The sequence below is a fragment of the Periplaneta americana genome, chromosome 17 (genome assembly GCF_040183065.1).
Source record: "Periplaneta americana isolate PAMFEO1 chromosome 17, P.americana_PAMFEO1_priV1, whole genome shotgun sequence".
Taxonomy (NCBI): domain Eukaryota; kingdom Metazoa; phylum Arthropoda; class Insecta; order Blattodea; family Blattidae; genus Periplaneta; species Periplaneta americana.
The window spans coordinates 46,467,529-46,490,404 of NC_091133.1; the positions used below are offsets into that span (position 1 = coordinate 46,467,529).

The 22,876-nt window shown below is 32.1% G+C and overlaps 1 protein-coding gene across 2 annotated transcripts in view; it reads right to left on the bottom strand.

Annotated features, from left to right (window-relative positions):
- dpr20 (defective proboscis extension response 20) overlaps positions 1 to 22,450 on the bottom strand; it is a 300,341-nt gene extending 277,891 nt beyond the window's left edge. For both annotated transcript variants that reach the window (XM_069817401.1, XM_069817400.1), the window contains exon 1: positions 22,330 to 22,450. In XM_069817401.1, the coding sequence (XP_069673502.1) occupies positions 22,330 to 22,387 (58 nt within the window). In that variant the 5' untranslated portion in view covers positions 22,388 to 22,450. The remainder of the gene's footprint in view (positions 1 to 22,329) is intronic.
- Positions 22,451 to 22,876: the final 426 nt, after the last annotated feature.

Sequence of the window (22,876 nt, forward strand, 5' to 3'; positions counted from 1 at the left end):
TTTACATGAAGTTTGTACATATTGAAATCTAGTTATAATTCTGCATTTTCCTATGTTCGATTATGATCATATTCAACGGTTCTCAAATGGTGTAATCGCCAGAAAGATATCATCAATGCTGAAGTGCGTGGATAATATTGTAATTTTATGATGAAACTCTTCAGAGGGGACATACAAGAATTTCAGTGTTTTGCGATTACCATAATATCTGTGTGACTTTAATTGGCACTTATATATTCTGTGATCGCTGACAGGGTTAGATTTTTCGGAATTCTGTGTTTTTTTTATCGTGTTGTAGATATATAAAGAAGTGAATTTTTAGAGGAAGATTGTACGAACAATAACTAGAAGTCCTGTCTTGAATAAAATATTTGGGAAGAAAATACAAAACTAGAATCACTCTGACTCACGAAACTATAATAATAATAATAATAATAATAATAATAATAATAATAATAATAATAATAATAATAATAATAATAATAATAATAATTGTGGCGGTGGCGGCGGCGGCGGCAACGGTAGTAAAAGAAAATTCATCTATGATTGTCGTGTAAATATATCCGACTGAGATCAAAATAGGGCTGTAGCTTGTGCTCTAAACTGAGAAAGAAAAATAATTTGTATTCATAGTATTATGCGAGCAAGGCTTTACTAAACCGTCTTTGTAGTCGGCTGTCTCATTCATAAAGGCAGTAGTTCTTATAACCAACGCCACGAGTTTAATATACCCAGGGTGAGAAATGAATTTGTGCTATAGCATTCGCCGATCAAAAAATTTCCACTTAAGGAGAGAGATGATTTAATTTAATTTATTCATCCTGCAGAACCGTACCGAACATTAAATTCAGATGTCAACTTCGTATTTGATTACAGCATCGTTTCTTCTGAAGCAGAAATTCATAACCTTAAAAATAATATTCTGATGAACTTTTATCTGGATATGTAACGTAAGGTATTCAGGTACACTATAATCAGTGTGTACTGTGAAAATAGTTGTATATATAGGTAATGTCATCAATGGAGTTGTACGAGAAATGTATTACTGTGTACAATTTTTCGATGCCTACGACCTAAGTAATCGAGCAGGAATTATGGGAAGCCGTTTAATTATGTTATATAATGGTTGTTGGTTTGTTATGGGATATCTTAGATATAAGTTTTGTTTTCATATATAAAATAATACCCCTGAGATGTAAGTATCTGCATAATCGTTATTCGTATAGTCTGACATTTGACGATCTTTACGACGTTCCTATAAATTCGTATAACTATGTGATGTAGTGGCAACGAGAAAAGGTGCATAAGAAATGCGTGGTTGGAAAATGGGGTGGGAATTCATGGAACATAACTTTCGTTTCACTTTATAGCTTCCCAAGAAACGAGATGTGAAAATTTATTGCAGTACTAATGCTAGAATGCCTTATTCGATTAGACTCTGAAGATCAAATTTAGTATAGGCTAAGGTTCAATTCTAAAGAAGTACCGTGCTATAAATTCTCTTATTATCTTTCAAATTTGTCAAGATGGGGAAACGTTTTACCGCTAGGCTTGGAATATATGTTCATACTGATGGTATATTTTATAACTTATCTTAGAAACCACACTAAAAACTAATAAAAGTGTTTATCCCTTATGATTCAGCCATCATGGATTCGATTATATAGAGAAAAGTAGAGATTTACATCATCTGAAATTTTTATGAAAACCTATGCAGTGTGAGATTTTCTTGATCGTTGCTGTGTCGAAGACGTAGGAATATGAAGCTTTTGCAGCCAAGTTCCTTATGCATCCATTCCATTATAAGGGATTTTTGGTAATGAATGCAACAAAAATGTATTGTTTCTCTCCCTTTTGATTATCTTCAAAATAGGAAAGACACACAGCTCCGAAAGGTTGATTGTCTTAATAAGTATGACAGTGAAAAAAAAAATGAAGACATTGCCAAGCATGAAGATTTGTTTTCCTTCCATACAGACTTGGCTCTTGTCTTGTCTTTCCGCGTTGCCTCAAGCCATTGCCTTGTGTCATGATAAGCACTTGACCGGGGAATCCAGACTCTTGTGATTGTCTGAATTTGATTAAAAATTTCCTTCATATTGAGAAAGAAAAGGGTCAAGTTGTTACAATATTTGAATGTTTATAATGAGGACGGTGATGATTTTATTTCTACATTTTATTCTGAAGCAGCCGTTTGTTTATAATTTTCAGTCGAAATGTAATAAATATTAGACTACTGTTAATCTTGAAACATGTATTTCACAAATGAGAAATAACATTATAAGACATCTTAACTCAGAAGCCGGATGGAAGTAAGTCCAAAATCTTAATGTTGAGATATGGCTAATGAATGTTCCACTCTTTCTAAATGCTTCCCTTTCTGAACAAAATAACAAAGTGATATAAAATATTGTACTAATTATTGAGTTTAAATGTCAGAAACTGAGTTAATACATCTGTGTTGCTTCCTTTCGCCAGCAATCAACATACAAATATTCACACAACTTTGTCACTTATTGTTAGTTCAAATATGGAAAAATACACGCAATTATCCATCCCTGCAATTCGGGAGTCCAATATCAAAGTAAGCATAAAATCCTTCATATGAATCAACCATAACCTTAAAATCCATGTTTTGGCGCTTACTTCCTTTTGCCTTCTAACGCAATAAATAATTAAATTTCACTAGACATTTTGTTCAGTAGGCCGATATGTACGCGTACTGTCTATAGTAACAAGAGGTCTGAGATTTGCGGATAAAATCCACGAGCGAAGCGAAGGGAAATCTCAGATCTCTAGTGACATTAATTAGGACTATTTTCGTGAATAAAATAAAAATTTAAATAATATTCCCTAAAATTCGCTCACAAAATGTTAATAATTGTATATTTATGAATACGTAACGTGTAAGTCGAAATAGATGAATAACGATTACTGCAATAAAGAAATTGAATGTTACTCAGTAATGCCAATTGAGAAAAGCGAAATGTAGGTTTAAAAATGTTAATTACATGTACTGCGCTTTTCTCTTGTTATGATAACAGAAATACGTTTTCATTATCTGCTGAAATCCTAATTTAATTTCAACATTTTACAGTATAATTGCAAATAACCTGATTAATACATTAATTAAATGAACATTTGTTACGAAGGAGTGTCATTTTCTTTAGATACATTGAACATGGAATTAGAAGATGAAGATGTAGATGTGGATGTAGAATTTCGCACTTTATTTAGTACAATGGATTCATGTTCATCGATTTACGTGGAAACAGTTGGCGACACTGTCTAAACAAAAGAACGATCATGCGATTGATAGTGATAAATCGAGCTGCAGAAATTATCGTGATGTATGACTGTGATTGGTTGGAATTCAAAATTTCATTACACTTCATTGGCTGAAAATGGAACGACGTCATATAAACGAAATAGTCTACATCATTTTCCAGTTTATATCATTTATACTCCGTAGGCCTATATCTGCAGTTCTGTCGATCTGACACTGTAGCCGTACAAGACAACTGTAAGACTCCATTAAATTGAGGTTATCACAGTTTCAAATTAAGAAATTATGTTAAATTTAATATCTAATATATATCGGAGGATGGCGAGGATTATATTGCTGGTAGAGTTTTGTGGCAAACTCACTCATACTTAGGCAATACATACAGAACTATTTTGCTTGGAGATCTTTCTTTCAGGAAAAATGCTACTTGATACAGCATTCCCGTTCCGAAGGAAAACATGATAAGAAAATTGTTATTGTCTCTAAACGACAAACATTTGGTGAAGAAGACGATACCTATCGGAATAATATGAAATTATAATAATTGTTAGCCCTATACCAGGGCTGGGCACCGAGAGCGAATCCAAACTCTAAACGAGGAAGCTTAATATTCATCCGTCACAGAATCAACGCTGCGCGGTGTTCGGCGGGGAAGAAAGGGGTTGAAGAGAAGTCATATGGTTCCCCGTGAGAGAGTAGAAATCGCTCTCGGTGCCCAGCTCTGGTCTATAGTACCTTCATTTCAATCAGACGCTAAATAACTTTACATATTGATACAGCGTCGTAAAATAACCCACTAAAATGATAAATAATTCTAAATTTGTTACTGAAATTATTCTTTCATGCTTTGTGTCATTTGAATTTAAACAAGGGAAAGCAAACACACAGTCAGCAGTGGTGTATTTTAGGCGACCAACGAGAGCCGAAAACTATGATATTAGTCTTTTACAATCTGTCACTCAGCAGTGCTTGCCTATCTGTGTACTCTTATTGGTCCGAAACATAACTGTCTTTGATGGGGAAGGTGGAGTGGCGAGTTAAGGGGCAGTCTGTAGTGACTCAATCGAATTAATAACGCACAGCCCTACTATAAGGCCTTCTCTTCCACTCAACCACTATAAAAATACATAACAAATATAAATAACTGCAATACAAAGCAATGGAATAATAATAATAATAATAATAATAATAATAATAATAATAATAATAATAACAATAACAATAATAATAATAATACAGCAAAATTTAGGTGTTTAGATACATGTCATTCTAAGACAAATTGAATCGAAGGAATGATTATTATAATGAAGGAAAATCGATCTACGCCTACTAAAAACAAATATTCTACAAAAGTAATATTTGAAGAAAGATCATATTCTAGAGAGAAAACAATTTTTTTTTTGCAACTGGCAATTGGCTTTTGAAAATATTAAATACCTGATAACTCCTCTACGCTAAAGTACACAAGAATACGCTATTTTCACTATTTGTAGTATCATAAAGAATGAAGGCTTACATTTATCAAACAAATCTACACTATTTTACATTCTTCATAAAATAAGTAGGCTATAGTATTATCAAATAAAGTACCGTGCATTACAATACAGAAAACTGCAAATAATAGTGTCAATAATATTTGATCAGTACAGGCCTGCACTCTTTATGAAAGTGTAAATAGTAAAAATAGCGTATTTTAGTGTGAACAATTTTAAATTGTATAATATATTTGTGTAATTATTAAAGTATATGATTTGAGGCTTTCCCGGCGTTTGATGTAGAATAACTCTTCTCGGGTTCTCAGGCAGGTGAGTTGGAGATTAGCTTCCAAGCTTTCGACGGCTAGCTCTGCCATCTTCGTCCCTGAAGAAGATGGCAGAGCTAGCCGTCGAAAGCTTGGAAGCTAATCTCCAACTCACCTGGCTGAGAACCCGAGAAGAGTTATTCTATTATTAAAGTGGTCCACGTTTTGTTATGCCGAACTTAACGAAACAAGAATCCCGTGAGCAGTCAATCAAGTAGCCTACTTCGCTTGCTAGATGCTCGCGTGTCGTCTAGTTAAAAACTCCAGTAATATTTAATCTTGTAGCTTTGTGGATCAAAGTACAGTCCCTACCCATCACTCTACGTTTTATTTACACAGGAATGTTGCATAAGTTCATTCTCTGCAAGAATACTGGTAGGCCTAAATCATATTAGATGTTATTAGTAAAATGACAAAGAAGCCTCGTGTGAGCTTCAGACGAAGTATACAGACAGAATAGCGCTATGGTCCGGTGATGGTGTTCATTTGGAATTCTATATCTCTATCTACTTCAAAATAAGAGGAACTTGGATCTAAGTGTATTTATCGAGTAATCTCACTAGATGTTTTGATTTATCTAGAGAAAATCAAAACTCGAGTGGGATTTAATTGACTATTACGATTAGAAGAAAGTATATAAAGATTAGAAGTAACGAAGTACTAAAAGACAATAAAAAATATTAATTGACTTACGAAAATACAACTGCCTTCAAATGTACCATCTCAACATTACAAATATTACGCTATATGCATGCTAGATAGCAGTAGTGTGTTATGATTAGCTGTTATCTTGCTATCAGTTGTGCCAACTATGCAATCTTCATTGAACTCTGTAGACGATTATTATCAATGGCTTCTCGATCTAGACCACGATGGCAGTGTTACTAGTCAAGAAGGCTTTGTTGATTCAGTTTCATTTTTCTTGAAATAGTTGCATTCCACTTCAATTATCCCAATCCCAGTAATCAACGTCATTTGACAAATGATTTTCAATAAATCTTAAAATTAAACAATCTCTGATAAGTGACTATCCATAATATTATATAGCAGAAGCTATAACATAACCTAAATAATATATACAAGTGTTAGAAAAGTTTTAATTAACGGCGATGACATAAAAAATAAACATGAATAATTTTAAAAGGAATAATTATTGAATGCACAATTTTCAAATTTGAATGTTTTAGTGGTTGATGGTTCAGTTGATGTTATATTGGACGTGTGCGTAAAAGAAGTGAAACTCGTTGTTGTAGGCCTACATGGTGTATTCCTCAACTTATTCAGGATTTCCGAATGGTGCTCTTCATTTATTTGTAAATTCGATGTCAGGGAAGATGCATAGGTATGACCAGTGATCTTTATTAATTCTTGTTCTTGAATGGCAATGCGAGTCATATTTGAAACTGCTGTGCATCGACTGGAGTGGTTTGTAATTTTCTGTTTTTTTTTTTTTTTTTTTTTGACGTCCAGGCCAGCGCAGTTTGAAATGTTGGCAAACAAAGAAACAAATGCTAGGGACGCGATAAAATTGTGCGATAAGCAGCCATGGTTGGTTGAAATACGTCCTTTCGTATCGTTTTATTGGTCAAAAGTAGTATGGCGTAGTAAAAGTGTAATAGTCAAATAAAATACCTTGCATTACAATACAGAAAACTGTACATATGTGCCAACAATATTTGATCAATATAGGCCTGCACTCTTTATGAAAGTGACAATAGTAAAAATTGCGTAATTTAGTGTAAATAATTAAAAATTTTGGCCTATAATATATTTGTGTAGTTATCAAAGTGGTCCACGTTTTGTTCTATGTATGTATTTATTTACACTGCAAGTGGGCAAGCACCCGGTGGCAGTGGTATATACAATATTAACAATACACAATAAAATGATAAGCAATACACAATAAAATCTACAATACACAATACTTAACGAAACAAGAATCCCGTGAGAGTCAATCAAGTAGCCTACTTCGCTTGTAGATGCACGCGTGTCGTCTAGTTAAAAACTCCAGTAATACTTAATCTTGTAGCTTTGTGGATCAAAGTACAGTCCCTATCCATCACTCTACTTTTTATTTACACCGAGGAATGTTGCATAAGTTCATTCGCTGTAAGAATACTGGTAGGCCTAAATCATATTAGATGTTATTAGTAAAATGACAAAGAAGCCTCGTGTGAGCTTCAGACGAAGTATACAGACAGAATAGCGCTATGGTCCGGTGATGGTGTTCATTTGGAATTCGCTATCTATATCTATTTCAAAATAAGAAGAACTTGGATCTCAGTTTATTCATTATAGACAAATCTTTAATACTTATTTTGTCTTTATTTAAGCCTTTAGACCAGTGATGTCAAAGCAAGCGCATTTTTATGATCTTGACGTCGTGCGCAGGCATCAAGCGCTAAGTATGGAAAGAGGAAGGGTTGTGTATATGAATAATCAACCTGTTGGATTAAGAAAACAGTGGTGCACAAATGTCAAACGCAACGTGAAATTTTATGTCGTTATTTTTATATGGCTTCTTTTTGTTTAATATTATTTATATTGTCTGTAAAACAAAAGCACTAATACCAATTTATTAATATTGCAGTTGTGTTTTAAACGTTAATAACACAATAAAGAGTTAAGAAGGAATATTCACATAAATTCCATAGTAGTACAACTATACTGTACTAAATGGATGAAACACATCATTCATAAAGAAAATAATATCCCAAAAAAATAGATGTATGACATGATAAGTTGGAATTGATATTGATGGTACCTTTTGCCTTATAAAAGTAATCAGTAAACTAATCAAAACAATATTACAGTACAAAGCAAAGTTACCTAGGTGCTGTATATATGTTTTAAGTGTAACTAATATTCCATAACAAAACTCTTATAGCATTATGCTTTTAAGGTGATATTGGTGAGGAACTTCCTATCATGAGAATATTAAATTATTTCCTCGAAATATGCTGAAGCTATAGAGCTGATATTTTTACAACACATAGGCACGTATCTTTTGCTTATGATATAACAGTAGTTCCTTTGTTAATTAATTTCCTTACAAACAATTTCAATGCGAACATTTTCAAAATTTTCAATACACTATATTCAGTAATACGTATTTACAATATATTAGATTTACGAAAATATTCTGTAAGGCTACTAAATAAATAGGCCTATATCTGAAAATTTCACTTTTCTATTAAAAAAGTTGAGAAAATATTTCCTTTGAATAAAAATTCAGACTTGTGAAAAATGAGCATTAAAATTAAAACTTACATTGTCTGGGAAGTATAAGAGCTTCCCAGACAAATCTAAAAATTACTGGGTGTTCATTTCAAAGTGTGTCATGACGTCACTGTTAATGAGTCAGCAATTTGAAGCGAGTTTCAGCTTTTGTGTCAGAGAAGTTGCCTATTAATCAAGGCGTTCAATCTGAACTTGAGAACGTGTACGGTATAACTTGAACGTCGTAGCAACAGATGGCGGTCTGTACGGTCTGTGTGCTACCATAACCTCTTCCGAACTGTGTTTTGCGCGGCCAAGTCGTACGCAGGGTATTTGTTATGATCGGTTGCGTACGGCAACATTCCACAACACAAATAAAATGCTCTGTATTCATGTTGACCTTCTAAATTAATGTCAACAAATACGTAAGTAATCGTCTTAACCCTCTCTCCATATCCCGACAGTAAGAAAAACCACACCTCAGTACATGTTTCGAAACAGTTCACATTCCTGCCACTGCCGGCGTTACTGTACGTATCGATAAGTACTCTTCTGAATGAACGCCGTACTTGCTAGGCAACTTCCCTGGCACGTAAGTAATACACCTCTGCGGAAGTGTAGGAAGATTGAATTCTCTAGGCTCATCGACTAGCCACATGATGGCATACAGCGAGCCATGACACACTTTGAACTGAACATCCAGTAGTTTTAATAAGTTCTCTTCTCTTTCCTTTCCGCTGTAAAGCGCTCAGGCTCTCCTGAGCTCTAAAGGGCGCGCTTGCTCCTATGAGCATCAATTGACATGACTGCTTTAGACATTTACCATTCCATCCAGTGCATGTGAAGTCATTACCGACGTAAAAAATAATTTTATTGGATCATTCTCTTGTAGTAAGGGAGAATGTTTAATGATAGATGATGTAGCTGTATCAGCCGACTAGCGATCGGGTTTCTTTATGAAAGAATGCTTGAAAAATTGTTTTTTGCAAGCATGCTCAGCTGGGATCTAGGGATCGATGCCCGTGTGATGAATGCGCTGCGTGTCATACAGGGCTTCCCTCTTCCGCTCCCTGCTCCACCACATCTGCGTCATTATTCATGTCCCATTATCGCCGGTCATGTGAGCGCCACGTCCCCTCTTAGTAATTCACTATTATACTCTGCATGACAAGGAATGTGTAATCGAAAACCATTTTCTATCTAATGTCCCACGTTACAATGTTTAGATACGATGAAGAAGATATAATATAGTAGGTACATGAGAATGCTGTAACAAATTTGTATCATGCTGAAATCCTTCTTACAGAGTTCTTGTCCCTCATTATTATCATGGTTTCCTCCTCCCTTTCACAATCTCTCTTTACGTCGTTACCTATATTAACTTTCTAACCTCTTCCCTTTTATTTTCCACTCTTTTTCTACTCTTCCGTTATTTGTTTCTTTTCTCAATATTTTCCACTTTAATTAAGATCCTTATTCCCGGTGTTCTCTTCCGCACCTTCTCCTGTACATTTCTTCTTAATTTTCTCATGATGTTCTTTTCATTTGACACTTCCTATCTTTCTTTATTCCTCCTTTACCATTTCCCATTCATTCATTTTTCAGAGTTTCCCATTTTTCTCCTCTTCTTCGTGTTCCTTCTTTCATTCTTTCGTATTTCTTTTCTAAATACATTCCCCTATATTCACCCTATTTTTATTTCTTTTGTTTTTATTTTCATCTTTCAGCTCTTATTTCTTAATATGTTCTTTACTTCGTTTTACTCCATTTTGTCTTTCCTGTCTTTCGTTCTTATTTTCTATCGTTCCTTATTTTCTTTCTGCCTTCTTTCTATCGTTCCCTATTTTATTATTTTCTCCTTTCCCTTGTTCCTTATTTTCATCTTTTCTACTTTCCTTCGTTTCTCATTTTCTTCTTTTCTCCTTTAATTCGTTTCTTATTTTCTTCTTTTCTGCTTTCCTTCGTTCCTTATTTTCTTTTCTCATTTTCTTCGCTCCTTATATTCTTCCTCCTTTCCATCGTTCCCTAATTTATTATTTTCTGCTTTCCTTTGTTCCTTACTTTCATCTTTTCTACTTTCCTTCGTTTCTCATTTTCTTCTTTTCTCCTTTAATTCATTTCTTATTTTCTTCTTTTCTGCTTTCTTTCGTTCTTTATTTTCTTTTCTTATTTCCTTCGTTCCTTATTTTGTTATTTTCTCCTTTAATTCGTTCCCTATTTTCTTCTTTTCTGCTTTCCTTCGTTCCTTATTTTGTTTTCTTTGTTCCTTTTTTTCATATTTTATATTTTCTTTTGTTCCTCATTTTCTTCTTTTCTCCTTTAATTCGTTTCTTATTTTCTTATTTTCAGCTTTCCTTCATCCTTATTTTCTTTTCTCATTTTTTTGTTCCCCTTTGTTCTTCATTTTCTTCTTTTCCACTTTCCTTCGTTTCTCATTTTCTTCTTTTATTCGTTCCTTATTTTTTTCTTCGTTCCTTATATTCTTTTCTCATTTTCTCCGTTCCTTATTTTATTCTTTTCTTCTTTCCTTCCTAGTACCTCATTTTCTTGTCTTCTCCTTTCATTCGTTCCTTATTTTCTTCTTTTCTCCTTTAATTCGTAACTTATTTTCTTCTTTTCTGCTTTCCTTCGTTCCTTATTTTCTCTTCTCATTTTCTCCGTTCCTTATTTTCTTCTTTTCTCCTTTAATTCGTTCCTTATTTTCTTCTTATCTGCTTTCCTTCGTTCCTTATTTTGTTTTCTTCTTTCCTTTGTTCCTTATTTTCATCTCTTCTATTTTCCTTCGTTTCTCATTTTCTTCTTTTCTCCTTCAATTCGTTCCTTATGTTCCTCTTTTCTGCTTTACTTCGTTCCTTATTTTCTCTTCTCACTTTCTTCTTTCCTTATTTTCTTCTTTTCTCCTTTAATTCATTCCTTATTTTCCTTTTTTTCTGCTTTCCTTCGTTCCTTATTTTCTTTTCTCCTTTCCTTTGTTCTTAATTTTCTTCTTTTCCACTTTCCTTCGTTCCTCATTTTCTTCTTTTCTTCTTTCCTTCCTAGTACCTTATTTTCTTGTCTTCTCCTTTCATTCGTTCCTTATTTTTTTCTTCTTTCCCTTTTTGTTCGATTCTTATTTTCTCCTCATTCCCTTCGTTTTGTTTTTTCTTCTTTTCTTATTTTCTTCGTTACTTCATTCTTTTCTACTTTCATTCCTTAATTTTCCTATTCTACTTTTCCCCATCCTTATTTTCTTCTTTTCTCATTTGTTTCCTTATTTCCTTCTTTCCTCCTTCTCTTCATTCTTTATTTTCTTTCTTATCCTTTCCTTTATTCCTGATATTCTTTTTTCTGATAGGCTGCCACAATTCGCTTTCGGAGAGTTGCTGATCGTCCACACTTGTAGAATACACCACTATCCCCACAAAGAAAAGTTCATTGAGTTTAAATAAGGTGATCATGGAGGTCAAGCAATTGATCCATCTCTATCTATCCACGATAACGTGCATTAAGATGAGTGCTGGCACAAAGACTACAATGTTCAGAAGCATCGTCAAGCAGCTCTCGCCGAAGTCCAAGACAGCAGACAATGTGGCATGCAAGAAATTCCTAAAGTTTCTCTTTGTAAGCCTTTTCAGAAGTGGGGTCGAACATACTTGAAAGTCTGATAACTAAGAAATTAAGCATTTCAGATGCATGTTTTTACAACCTGTCCTTCTCTCTTAATGTGAGGAATACATTCTTGAAGTTTTACCCCGTGATTTTGTTACACTCTGTTTTGTAAAGGAGGCAAAAGGAATCTGAGACATTTTGTAATGTTACCGAGAGAGGCATAAGCATAAGTCATGAATGAAAAACAGAAAAAATTCAAATCATGAAACCCAACACTAAAGTGTTTTCCAGATTGTCTCTCAGTTTTTACGTACAGTATTACCGTTTCTGTAAACTGGGATATGAATAACAAATTTACTCTTCGGAAATAACATATTACCGCATGGAATATGAAACTTTTGTAGCATATTCTATCGTTCATGTGTAATTGATAGTATTGGAATAGTAACAAAATACTGCATGTTTTTTGTGGTGTTGGTCGCGTATCCAGTACATAAAACCAGAATTTGGAGAGTGAAAAGGGATTCTGTTCATAAACTGATACCGTAGTCTGTGTTGCAGATCCTCATTTTTCTTCCTATCAACATTTTCCAGTACGCATCACGCCACATCGCCCGCAGTTGAAAAATATCAGAGGTTTTTGAAATAACTATGTTAAAATGAAAATATAATTTCTAGGAAACATGGCATGTGTACTAAAGAAATAAAGCAGAAATGATTGCCAGCGCTGTTTCTGAGAACATGGGAAGTGAATTAAAAAAGTTCACGTCTTATTTTTCTTAAATTCGAAGTTAGAAAATAAAATGTCACTAAACGTGAGCTCTAAGTGGAAATTTGATTGTAAATCTATGAGATTTGTTAAGGGATACTGTCCTACCAGTATCACGTATGTATTTTCATCAGTCTAGAGAATATGTGATATCCTGAGATAGAAACATGTAACAGAGTTTTTATTGTTCACTGGCTATTTTAATTATAATTTTAAATAATTAAATTAATTAATACCGATCTTTCTTACCAGTAGTCTGGCTCTTATTTTTTATTTGCATAATATAACACAATAAACAATACTGCGAAATCAATTTTAAATAAGTTACGAATGTAATATTGATATTCAATATTAACACGTGAAAGTAATCACCATATATGCTGATTCTAACTAGTTTCAAATTTAAATGAAAAAAAAAACATGCAAATGTTCAGTCTTTTTACTTATTTTAATGTAAAATACATTACATTAATAGTGTTAACGTTTTGCCTAATCGTGGACATATTCAGACATAAAATTCCATATCTATGTGAAAAATAAGCTATATATATTAAATATTGACAAATATGAAGGCATGTCCAAGGTTGAATTAGTGGAGAATTATAAAACTTTAAAAGCAATACAAATGGCATCATTACATGTGGTGTATATAATTATGCATACTTAAATAAAACGGTACATGAAAAATAATGCATATTTTATTATTATTATTATTATTATTATTATTATTATTATTATTATTATTATTGTTAATTATTGAAAAAGTGAACAGGAATAAAATCAACCGATTTGTAAGAATGACACCGTTCTGAATAAAAAACGTATTAAATATGCATATTTTTACATGTATACTAGGTTAACATGTGCAAAATAATATAGGCCTATATGGTATTAAACTGATCTTGTGGTTGAAGAATATGATATCAATAAACTAAAGAACAAATAAACATAAAAATAAACATAATATAAGTGAATTGGAAAAATATGACTTTTTTAACGGAATACAAAATCTAAAAAATATACTAAATAATAATAATAATAATAATAATAATAATAATAATAATAATAATAATATTGAACTGCCCCCCCATTGAGGTTAGTCCTTACGGACTCAGTATATCCTCAAAAAATTAATATACTTATGTAAACATAGATATTAAATTTTAAAAAAGGGAAACGAAGAAAAAGGCGTGAAAAATTACAATTGCTATTAATGTGGCACCATGTAATTAATTAGGATTTGGCAGGATTTTTTTAACACAATTATCACAATGTCATCCCTCAGAGATGTTGGCAGAGCAAACTGCCGTCGAAATTCTTCGAAAAAAGCTGATATAATTCCACGAGCACCTATGAGCAAGCCGAATACCTCAACGTGAATTAAGGCATATTTCAGCTTGAAATAGTTGACTGTAGGCTATAGATCGACTTCTTCTCAAGTGGACCTCTGCTGACTGATGACATTCTACTTCAAAACGTATCGTGGAGTCCAGAATGATGCCCTGTTTAGTGTCAGAATTGTACGCTAAAATTTCTACTCGTTGACCCATTTTCAGCTAGACAGGAGATTTCTTCATCCACTATCCAGCCCTTATTTCTTAATGCGGCAGCAATTTTGAATCTTATAAGATGATGTCTAGAGTTCCTCAAAAGCAATCCCTGTTCACAGAATTCCAAGACGTGTGCTAAAGTTTCAATCTCCGGGCAGCCATGTCTGCACCGGGTACCGTCGAGAGATCAGCCGGGAACGAAACGAACAGCTGTTAAATTTGCTGTCATTTTCAGGCTAGATATCCATAGTAGAAAAAAACTGAATGTAAATTAGTTACTATATTAAATTAATAAATAATAAATTAATGTGAGTTGCCGTAAATGACTAATATTCAAACTCAATTGTACCTGAAAAAGCATTCGTTGGATTACATTAGCAATGGAAATTTAAGCTGTATTATATATTATGTCAGTATAATGATGCAAGATAAGATGAAGCTAAAATACAAAAAAATTATAATATACAGAAGGGCGAAGTATAGAATAGAGAATGCGGAGAAAACAATTTTACTGGCTACATAAAATGAAATAAATTGTGTGATGGTTGTTCATTGCCTTCATAATGCTGATAATATGTGTCGTAGAAATATATAGGGGAGAGTCGGATAGTATCGGACATAGGGTAATATCGGACAGTGAGTTTCTTTCATCTACCACACGATGATAGTACCTGATTGACATGGTTACGTTTCTGTGATGTCGCATAGAGAAACGTAACCATGTCATTCAGGTACTACCATATGGTGGTAGATGAGAGAAACGCACTGTCCGATATTACCCGATGTCCGATACTACCCGAATCTCCCCTAGATATGACGAAAAAGATGTCATTTGTATTGTTTTTAAACTTCTATCATTTTCCACTATTTTAATCTTGGACATGCCTTAATAATTCTGAATATTTAATATGTATTCCTTATTTTTCACATAGATATCGAATTTTATGTCTGAAGATGCCCAAAATTGGGCGAAAACGTTAACACTAATAATGTAATTGTAAAATAACTATTTTAGTATTTTACATTAAAATAAGTCAAAAGACGGAACATTTGGATGTTTTTTTCATTTGAATGTACTTGACTTATTGAACACGTGAAAGTAATCACCACAAATTATATTCCTAAATGATATAGTGTTAATAGTTGTGTAATCAAGATGTTGAAATAAGTGTTGAAATAAGTTTTGAAATTAACTCCATAATATTTCATGCAAACAAATTTAAATCAGTAAATAAGACTTCTATCTTAAATTAAAAAGATGTGTCGATAAATGGCAGCTTCTTAGATGCGCTTCTTGAAACATCTTCACAATTCAAACATATACCTTATCAAAGAAACACACTCCCGTATAGAGATTAGGAGAAACACCAGTACATTTGATTTCGGCATTTCGATAAGGTGAACGCAATTAGAATGCACAAGATTTCTCTACATTATAAGTGAACAACGCGACGATAGAAGATTCTAAAGATAACTGGAAGGAAATGAACCTATTCAGATGTATGGAACATTACTAATTTTTATGACTTCTGGCGATTATGACTATAAATTAAACTGTGTCAGGTTGTTATTGTTTCCCCGACCCAAATTTGCAATGCACTCTAAGCATTCTCTTCCCGTAAGTCTTCTTGACTCCATATGTCTTTCTTAATGTACTTCCAACTATATTTTGGTCACCCCTCGTTCCTGTTTTTCTGTTGGTATTTACTCTACAAGGTACCTTAGGTGATCTTCATTCATTCGTCCAAGCTGGGTATCCATGCCAAATTAATAATGATCAGTACGCTTTCTTCGAAAATATTCTACATACAGTATTTTCAGAATTCCGTTTACCGTTTTATTCGATATTCTGTTTATTCTTGCTCATCTAAGAAAATCCATCCAGCAGCCATAAAATTCCTGTTCTGCTTTACCTTCCACACTTCTGGTCTATACGTTGTTATATTCTGAAACATATTCTTCTATATTCTCTTCATATTTTTTATATTCTTCTCCCACAATTTAGATACATTGTTAAACTCTACTCTATTCTGAATAAATATCTCTCATGAGTTATTTCACCTACTAATGCGTTATATATTTGATTAATTTCACAGTTTAAGTTGTTTCATAGTTGAAAAATATGTTGTATATTTGATTAATATTTTTATTGTATAGTGAATCAAAATGATGTGTAGTTCTACAGTCTACATAGTTCATTAATGTGCCATAATATAAAACTAGCGACTCTGTTGTATAGTTGGTTAGTTTATTAAATGACTGTTGAATTTATTATATTGTTGCATAGTTGTTTGTATATTTGATTAATATTTTTATTGTGTAGTGAATCAAAATGATGTGTAGTTCTACAGTCTACATAGTTCATTAATGTGCCATAATATAACACTAGCGACTCTGTTGTATAGTTGGTTAGTTTATTAAATGACTGTTGAATTTATTATATTGTTGCATAGTTGTTTGTATATTTGATTAATATTTTTATTGTGTAGTGAATCAAAATAATGCGTAGTTCTACAGTCTACATAGTTCATTAATATGCCATAATATAAAACTAGCGACTCTGTTGTATAGTTGGTTAGTTTATTAAATGACTGTTGAATTTATTATATTGTTGCATAGTTGTTTGTATATTTGATTAATATTTTTATTGTGTAGTGAATCAAAATGATGTGTAGTTCTACAGTCTGATACGTAGTTCGTTAATATGCCATCATATATTATTTAAAGGGACTCTTGTGTAGTTGGCCAGTTTATTAAATGGCTGCTTAATCTATTGTATTGTTGTATAGTTGTTTGTATATTTGATTAATATTTTTATTGTGTAGTGAATCAAAATGATATGTAGTTCTACAGTCTGATACGTAGTTCATTAATATGCCATCATATATTATTTAAAGGGACTCTTGTGTAGTTGGTCAGTTTATTAAATGACTGTTTAATTTATCATATTGTTGCATAGTTGTTTGTATATTTGATTAATATTTATATTGTGTAGTGAATCAAAATGATGTGTAGTTCTACAGTCTGATACGTAGTTCATTAATATACCATCATATATTATTTAAAGGGACTCTTGTGTAGTTGGTCAGTTTATTAAATGGCTGCTTAATCTATTGTATTGTTGTATAGTTGTTTGTATATTTGATTAATATTTTTATTGTGTAATGAATCAAATTGATGTGTAGTTCTACAGTCTGATACGTAGTTCGTTAATATGCCATCATATATTATTTAAAGGGACTCTTGTGTAGTTGGTCAGTTTATTAAATGGCTGCTTAATCTATTGTATTGTTGTATAGTTGTTTGTATATTTGATTAATATTTTTATTGTGTTGTGAATCAAAATGATGTGTACTTCTACAGTCTGATACGTAGTTCGTTAATATGCCATCATATATTATTTAAAGGGACTCTTGTGTAGTTGGTCAGTTTATTAAATGGCTGCTTAATCTATTGTATTGTTGTATAGTTGTTTGTATATTTGATTAATATTTTTATTGTGTAGTGAATCAAAATGATATGTAGTTCTACAGTCTGATACGTAGTTCATTAATATGCCATCATATATTATTTAAAGGGACTCTTGTGTAGTTGGTCAGTTTATTAAATGACTGTTTAATTTATCATATTGTTGCATAGTTGTTTGTATATTTGATTAATATTTATATTGTGTAGTGAATCAAAATGATGTGTAGTTCTACAGTCTGATACGTAGTTCATTAATATACCATCATATATTATTTAAAGGGACTCTTGTGTAGTTGGTCAGTTTATTAAATGGCTGCTTAATCTATTGTATTGTTGTATAGTTGTTTGTATATTTGATTAATATTTTTATTGTGTAATGTATCAAAATGATGTGTAGTTCTACAGTCTGATACGTAGTTCGTTAATATGCCATCATATATTATTTAAAGGGACTCTTGTGTAGTTGGTCAGTTTATTAAATGGCTGCTTAATTTATTGTATTGTTGTATAGTTGTTTGTACATTTGATTAATGTTTTTATTGTGTAGTGAATCAAAATGATATGTAGTTCTACAGTCTGATACGTAGTTCATTAATATGCCATCATATATTATTTAAAGGGACTCTTGTGTAGTTGGTCAGTTTATTAAATGACTGTTTAATTTATCATATTGTTGCATAGTTGTTTGTATATTTGATTAATATTTATATTGTGTAGTGAATCAAAATGATTTGTAGTTCTACAGTCTGATACGTAGTTCATTAATATACCATCATATATTATTTAAAGGGACTCTTGTGTAGTTGGTCAGTTTATTAAATGGCTGCTTAATCTATTGTATTGTTGTATAGTTGTTTGTATATTTGATTAATATTTTTATTGTGTAATGAATCAAAATGATGTGTAGTTCTACAGTCTGATACGTAGTTCGTTAATATGCCATCATATATTATTTAAAGGGACTCTTGTGTAGTTGGTCAGTTTATTAAATGGCTGCTTAATTTATTGTATTGTTGTATAGTTGTTTGTACATTTGATTAATATTTTTATTGTGTAGTGAATCAAAATGATGTGTAGTTCTACAACCCGATACGTAGTTCACTAATATGCCATCATATATTATTTAAAGGGACTCTTGTGTAGTTGGTCAGTTTATTAAATGGCTGCTTAATTTATTGTATTGTTGTATAGTTGTTTGTATATTTGATTAATATTTTTATTGTGTAGTGAATCAAAATGATGTGTAGTTCTACAGTCTGATACGTAGTTCATTAATATGCCATCATATATTATTTAAAGGGACTCTTGTGTAGTTGGTTAGTTTATTAAATGGCTGCTTAATTTATTGTCTTGTTGTATAGTTGTTTGTATATTTGATTAATATTTTTATTGTGTAGTGAATCAAAATGATGTGTAGTTCTACAGTCTGATACGTAGTTCATTAATATGCCATCATATATTATTTAAAGGGACTCTTGTGTAGTTGGTCAGTTTATTAAATGGCTGCTTAATTTATTGTATTGTTGTATAGTTGTTTGTATATTTGATTAATATTTTTATTGTGTAGTGAATCGAAATGATATGTAGTTCTACAGTCTGATACGTAGTTCATTAATATGCCATCATATATTATTTAAAGGGACTCTTGTGTAGTTGGTCAGTTTATTAAATGACTGTTTAATTTATTATATTGTTGCATAGTTGTTCGTATATTTGATTAATATTTTTATTGTGTAGTGAATCAAAATGATGTGTAGTTCTACAGTCTGATACGTAGTTCATTAATATACCATCATATATTATTTAAAGGGACTTTTGTGTAGTTGGTCAGTTTATTAAATGACTGTTTAATTTATTATATTGTTGCATAGTTGTTTGTATATTTGATTAATATTTTTATTGTGTAGTGAATCAAAATGATGTGTAGTTCTACAGTCTGATACGTAGTTCATTAATATGCCATCATATATTATTTAAAGGGACTCTTGTGTAGTTGGTCAGTTTATTAAATGGCTACTTAATTTATTGTATTGTTGTACAGTTGTTCGCATATTTGATTCATATTTTATTGTATCATGTGTCAAAGTGACGTGTAGTTCTACAGTCTGAAATGTAATTCATTAATTTATTTATTTAGTTATTTATTTATTCATTCATTTATTTGTTTATTTATTTAGTTCTACTGGCAGAGTTAAGGCCATAAAGCCTTATTTTTCACTCAACCAGTATAAGAACAATAGCAAATATAAAAGTGTCAGAAATACAGGAACAATATGCAATTAATAATAATAATAGTAATAATAATAATAATAATAATAATAATAATAATAATAATAATAATAATTTTATATTGTTCCTGTACTAATGTGCCATAATATATTATATGTACAGACTCTGCTTTGTAGTTGGTCAGTTTATTAAATGACTGCTTAATTTATTATACCGGAGGCCTATTGTTGCATAGTTTGTTCAATTTGTGTCGTTTAATGTTTCTCGGTAGGTTAATCTTTTGCTAAATTGATATATTTATTGTCTCTTAATTTATATATTTATTACATAGTTCATAATTAGGCCTATATATGTTCCTGGACACGGTGGAATACCCAGAAGCCTAATTCTGACCGCAGTCACCGTGAAAGCCTAAAAATTGGTACTCTCTCATTTATTGTTTAATGTGTTACATACAGGTCCGACCATTATAGACATTTAATTCTCTAATTGCACAGTTACTTGGATTTTGAGATAGTTCTAAGACAGGTAAATTCTTTGATGTTTGGTGGTATGCTATTCTATTGTAACACTACTTTATTGCGGAAAGTTATTTTTGACGAAATTCAACGCAACTTATTTCCTCTGCCTGCAAAAGTGTCCTTAAAAAGTTTTGTAACAGTTTTTGTGTTCAGAATTAGCAATCTTGTAACAACAACAGCAACAATAATATAATAGTAATAATAATATAGATAATAAATGATATAATTATAATAAATAATGGGGCTAACACACAGCATTGTGAAGGAAATAGCCATTAGTGCCCTCAAAGGATCGGTTCAGATATTGAGAAATCACTTGTATGGAAGTGATAATGGAAATTTCAAGTTATCTTATCCGATGGCAATTGATTGGTTTAGATATCAATGCCAATAAATCCGTATTATTATTTTTCTCGCGGTATATATCATTCATACAGGGACATCATTTTATTTTTACTTCAAGTTTTATTGTACCTGAGTTTTTGAATGTACTTCACTCCCACCCCATCTACTAATGAAGTTCAACCGTCCTCCACACAGATCCAGGACCGCATATACAGTCATAGTAGCCTTACGGTCTTAGTAAACAGTACGTTCCAAAAATATGTTCGCGTTTTCCAGTGACAAAAGAGCTTTCAATATTGAATCATTTTCGCACAGGTACTGTCGTCCATTTGCCTACGTCGTATCCAGGTTTCCCCCATCAGCTTTATTCGCCAGCTAGTGGCTGGGCTGACTTAGCTCTTTTCTGAGAGCATTAATTTCTGTTAGGAATTGGACGTCTACGTAATATTATACAACTGTTTAAAATAAATAAAAGGGCTTCGTTAAGTAATTAACTGTCACGTGATTTCCTCCCTTTCTACGACCCTACGACATAACCACTTGGACGGACAGTAGATAGCATGTATGAGTAATTTTATCTTTTCGGATCGGGCAGAAGTGAAGACTGAATTTACAGTACGTAAGATACTCATTTATAGAGTAGGTACAGAATTATTTCAACATGAGTTACTAGTACGAAGAGCGAAACTGGTATTTGGGATTAAGTACAATAGTCTATAGTGCGATAATAAGCACATTAGAACTGAAGCCTGTATCGAAATGAACGGCCACCATTTAAAACAAATTTGTTTAAATATCCATATTATGATTATTTTCCAATTTAACTTCATTCTCTATATTGTACGCTAATGTGCTGTAAACAGTATAATATACACTGCATAATGAATACGTCCACATGGACAGCTCAGTTCGTGAGTAAAAACACTCATTGTTAATACTGTACTGTATTTTGATTAAACAAAAACCTAATGAAAATGATCAAACTCAAAAGCGTAATATTTCCTAGTTTACGTAAATGGATGAACTACCTTTCTTCCCTCCTATACCTAGTAAAGTGATTTGTTTGTACATTACGGCAGTATCATCGAACTCCAGTCGTGAAAGGAGGTAGCAAACGGCGTTAATCCAGAGGTATAGGCAAGTTAATATTAAAAATGTTAGTAAAAATAAAATGATGTCTCTGTATCATTCTAACATATCTGATGATACTACTATCCCTTTCTTGACTGTACTTAGGTGTAAATTTTTCTGACGTTTTGTATATTAGATTCCCTAACCGTTTCAAATGTAAATCATTTAACCTTTTAAGTGTGTTTCCAAATTATATATAATACTCTTTGTCAAATCTGGCAACCTTTTCATAAGGGAAGCTTGGTTTTATTATTATTATTATTATTATTATTATTATTATTATTATTATTATTATTGTTATTATCATCATTATTATATTAACATTATGCACTTTGGAATATAATTTTCTTGCATTCATTAAGAGATAACTGAAAACTGTAGGACTATTCAGTCCTGATGAGAAACTTTAGTGCTTGGCATACCTGTCGTAATGCACGTGACGATCTGCATTGTCATTGTCAGGAGACAGATCCTCTTCATGTTTGCGCTATCCCAGGCGTGGTGGGAGCATTGTTCTACCCAGCTCGTGTTGGTTCATCATCTGTAACAAACACAATTCACCACTTAGTCTCCCAGCTAATTGCTATAATAGCGGTGTCCTTAGCAACAATTACGTGTCAATATCCTATTGAAAATAGTCTTTACTGTATATTTCGTAATCCATGCTAATTGTTACCTTTTTATCTTCCACTAGCAATTTGGGTTATTTTATCGTCACTGTATCGGAAGAAGACCACTACATTATACAATTCTGAACATGTTAAATATCTTAATATATAAAATTGAATGTGGGTATGTATGTATGTGTGTGTATGTTCTCTATATAAATCTACACGCTTTGACCGATATGTGCCAAAGTTTGCACATTTAACCTTCATAACCAGGAGAAGAACATAGGCTACATTAAAATTGTGCAAATGGAAGTTAAATTAATTAAATATATAAAAAATAAAAATAAATAGATCAAAT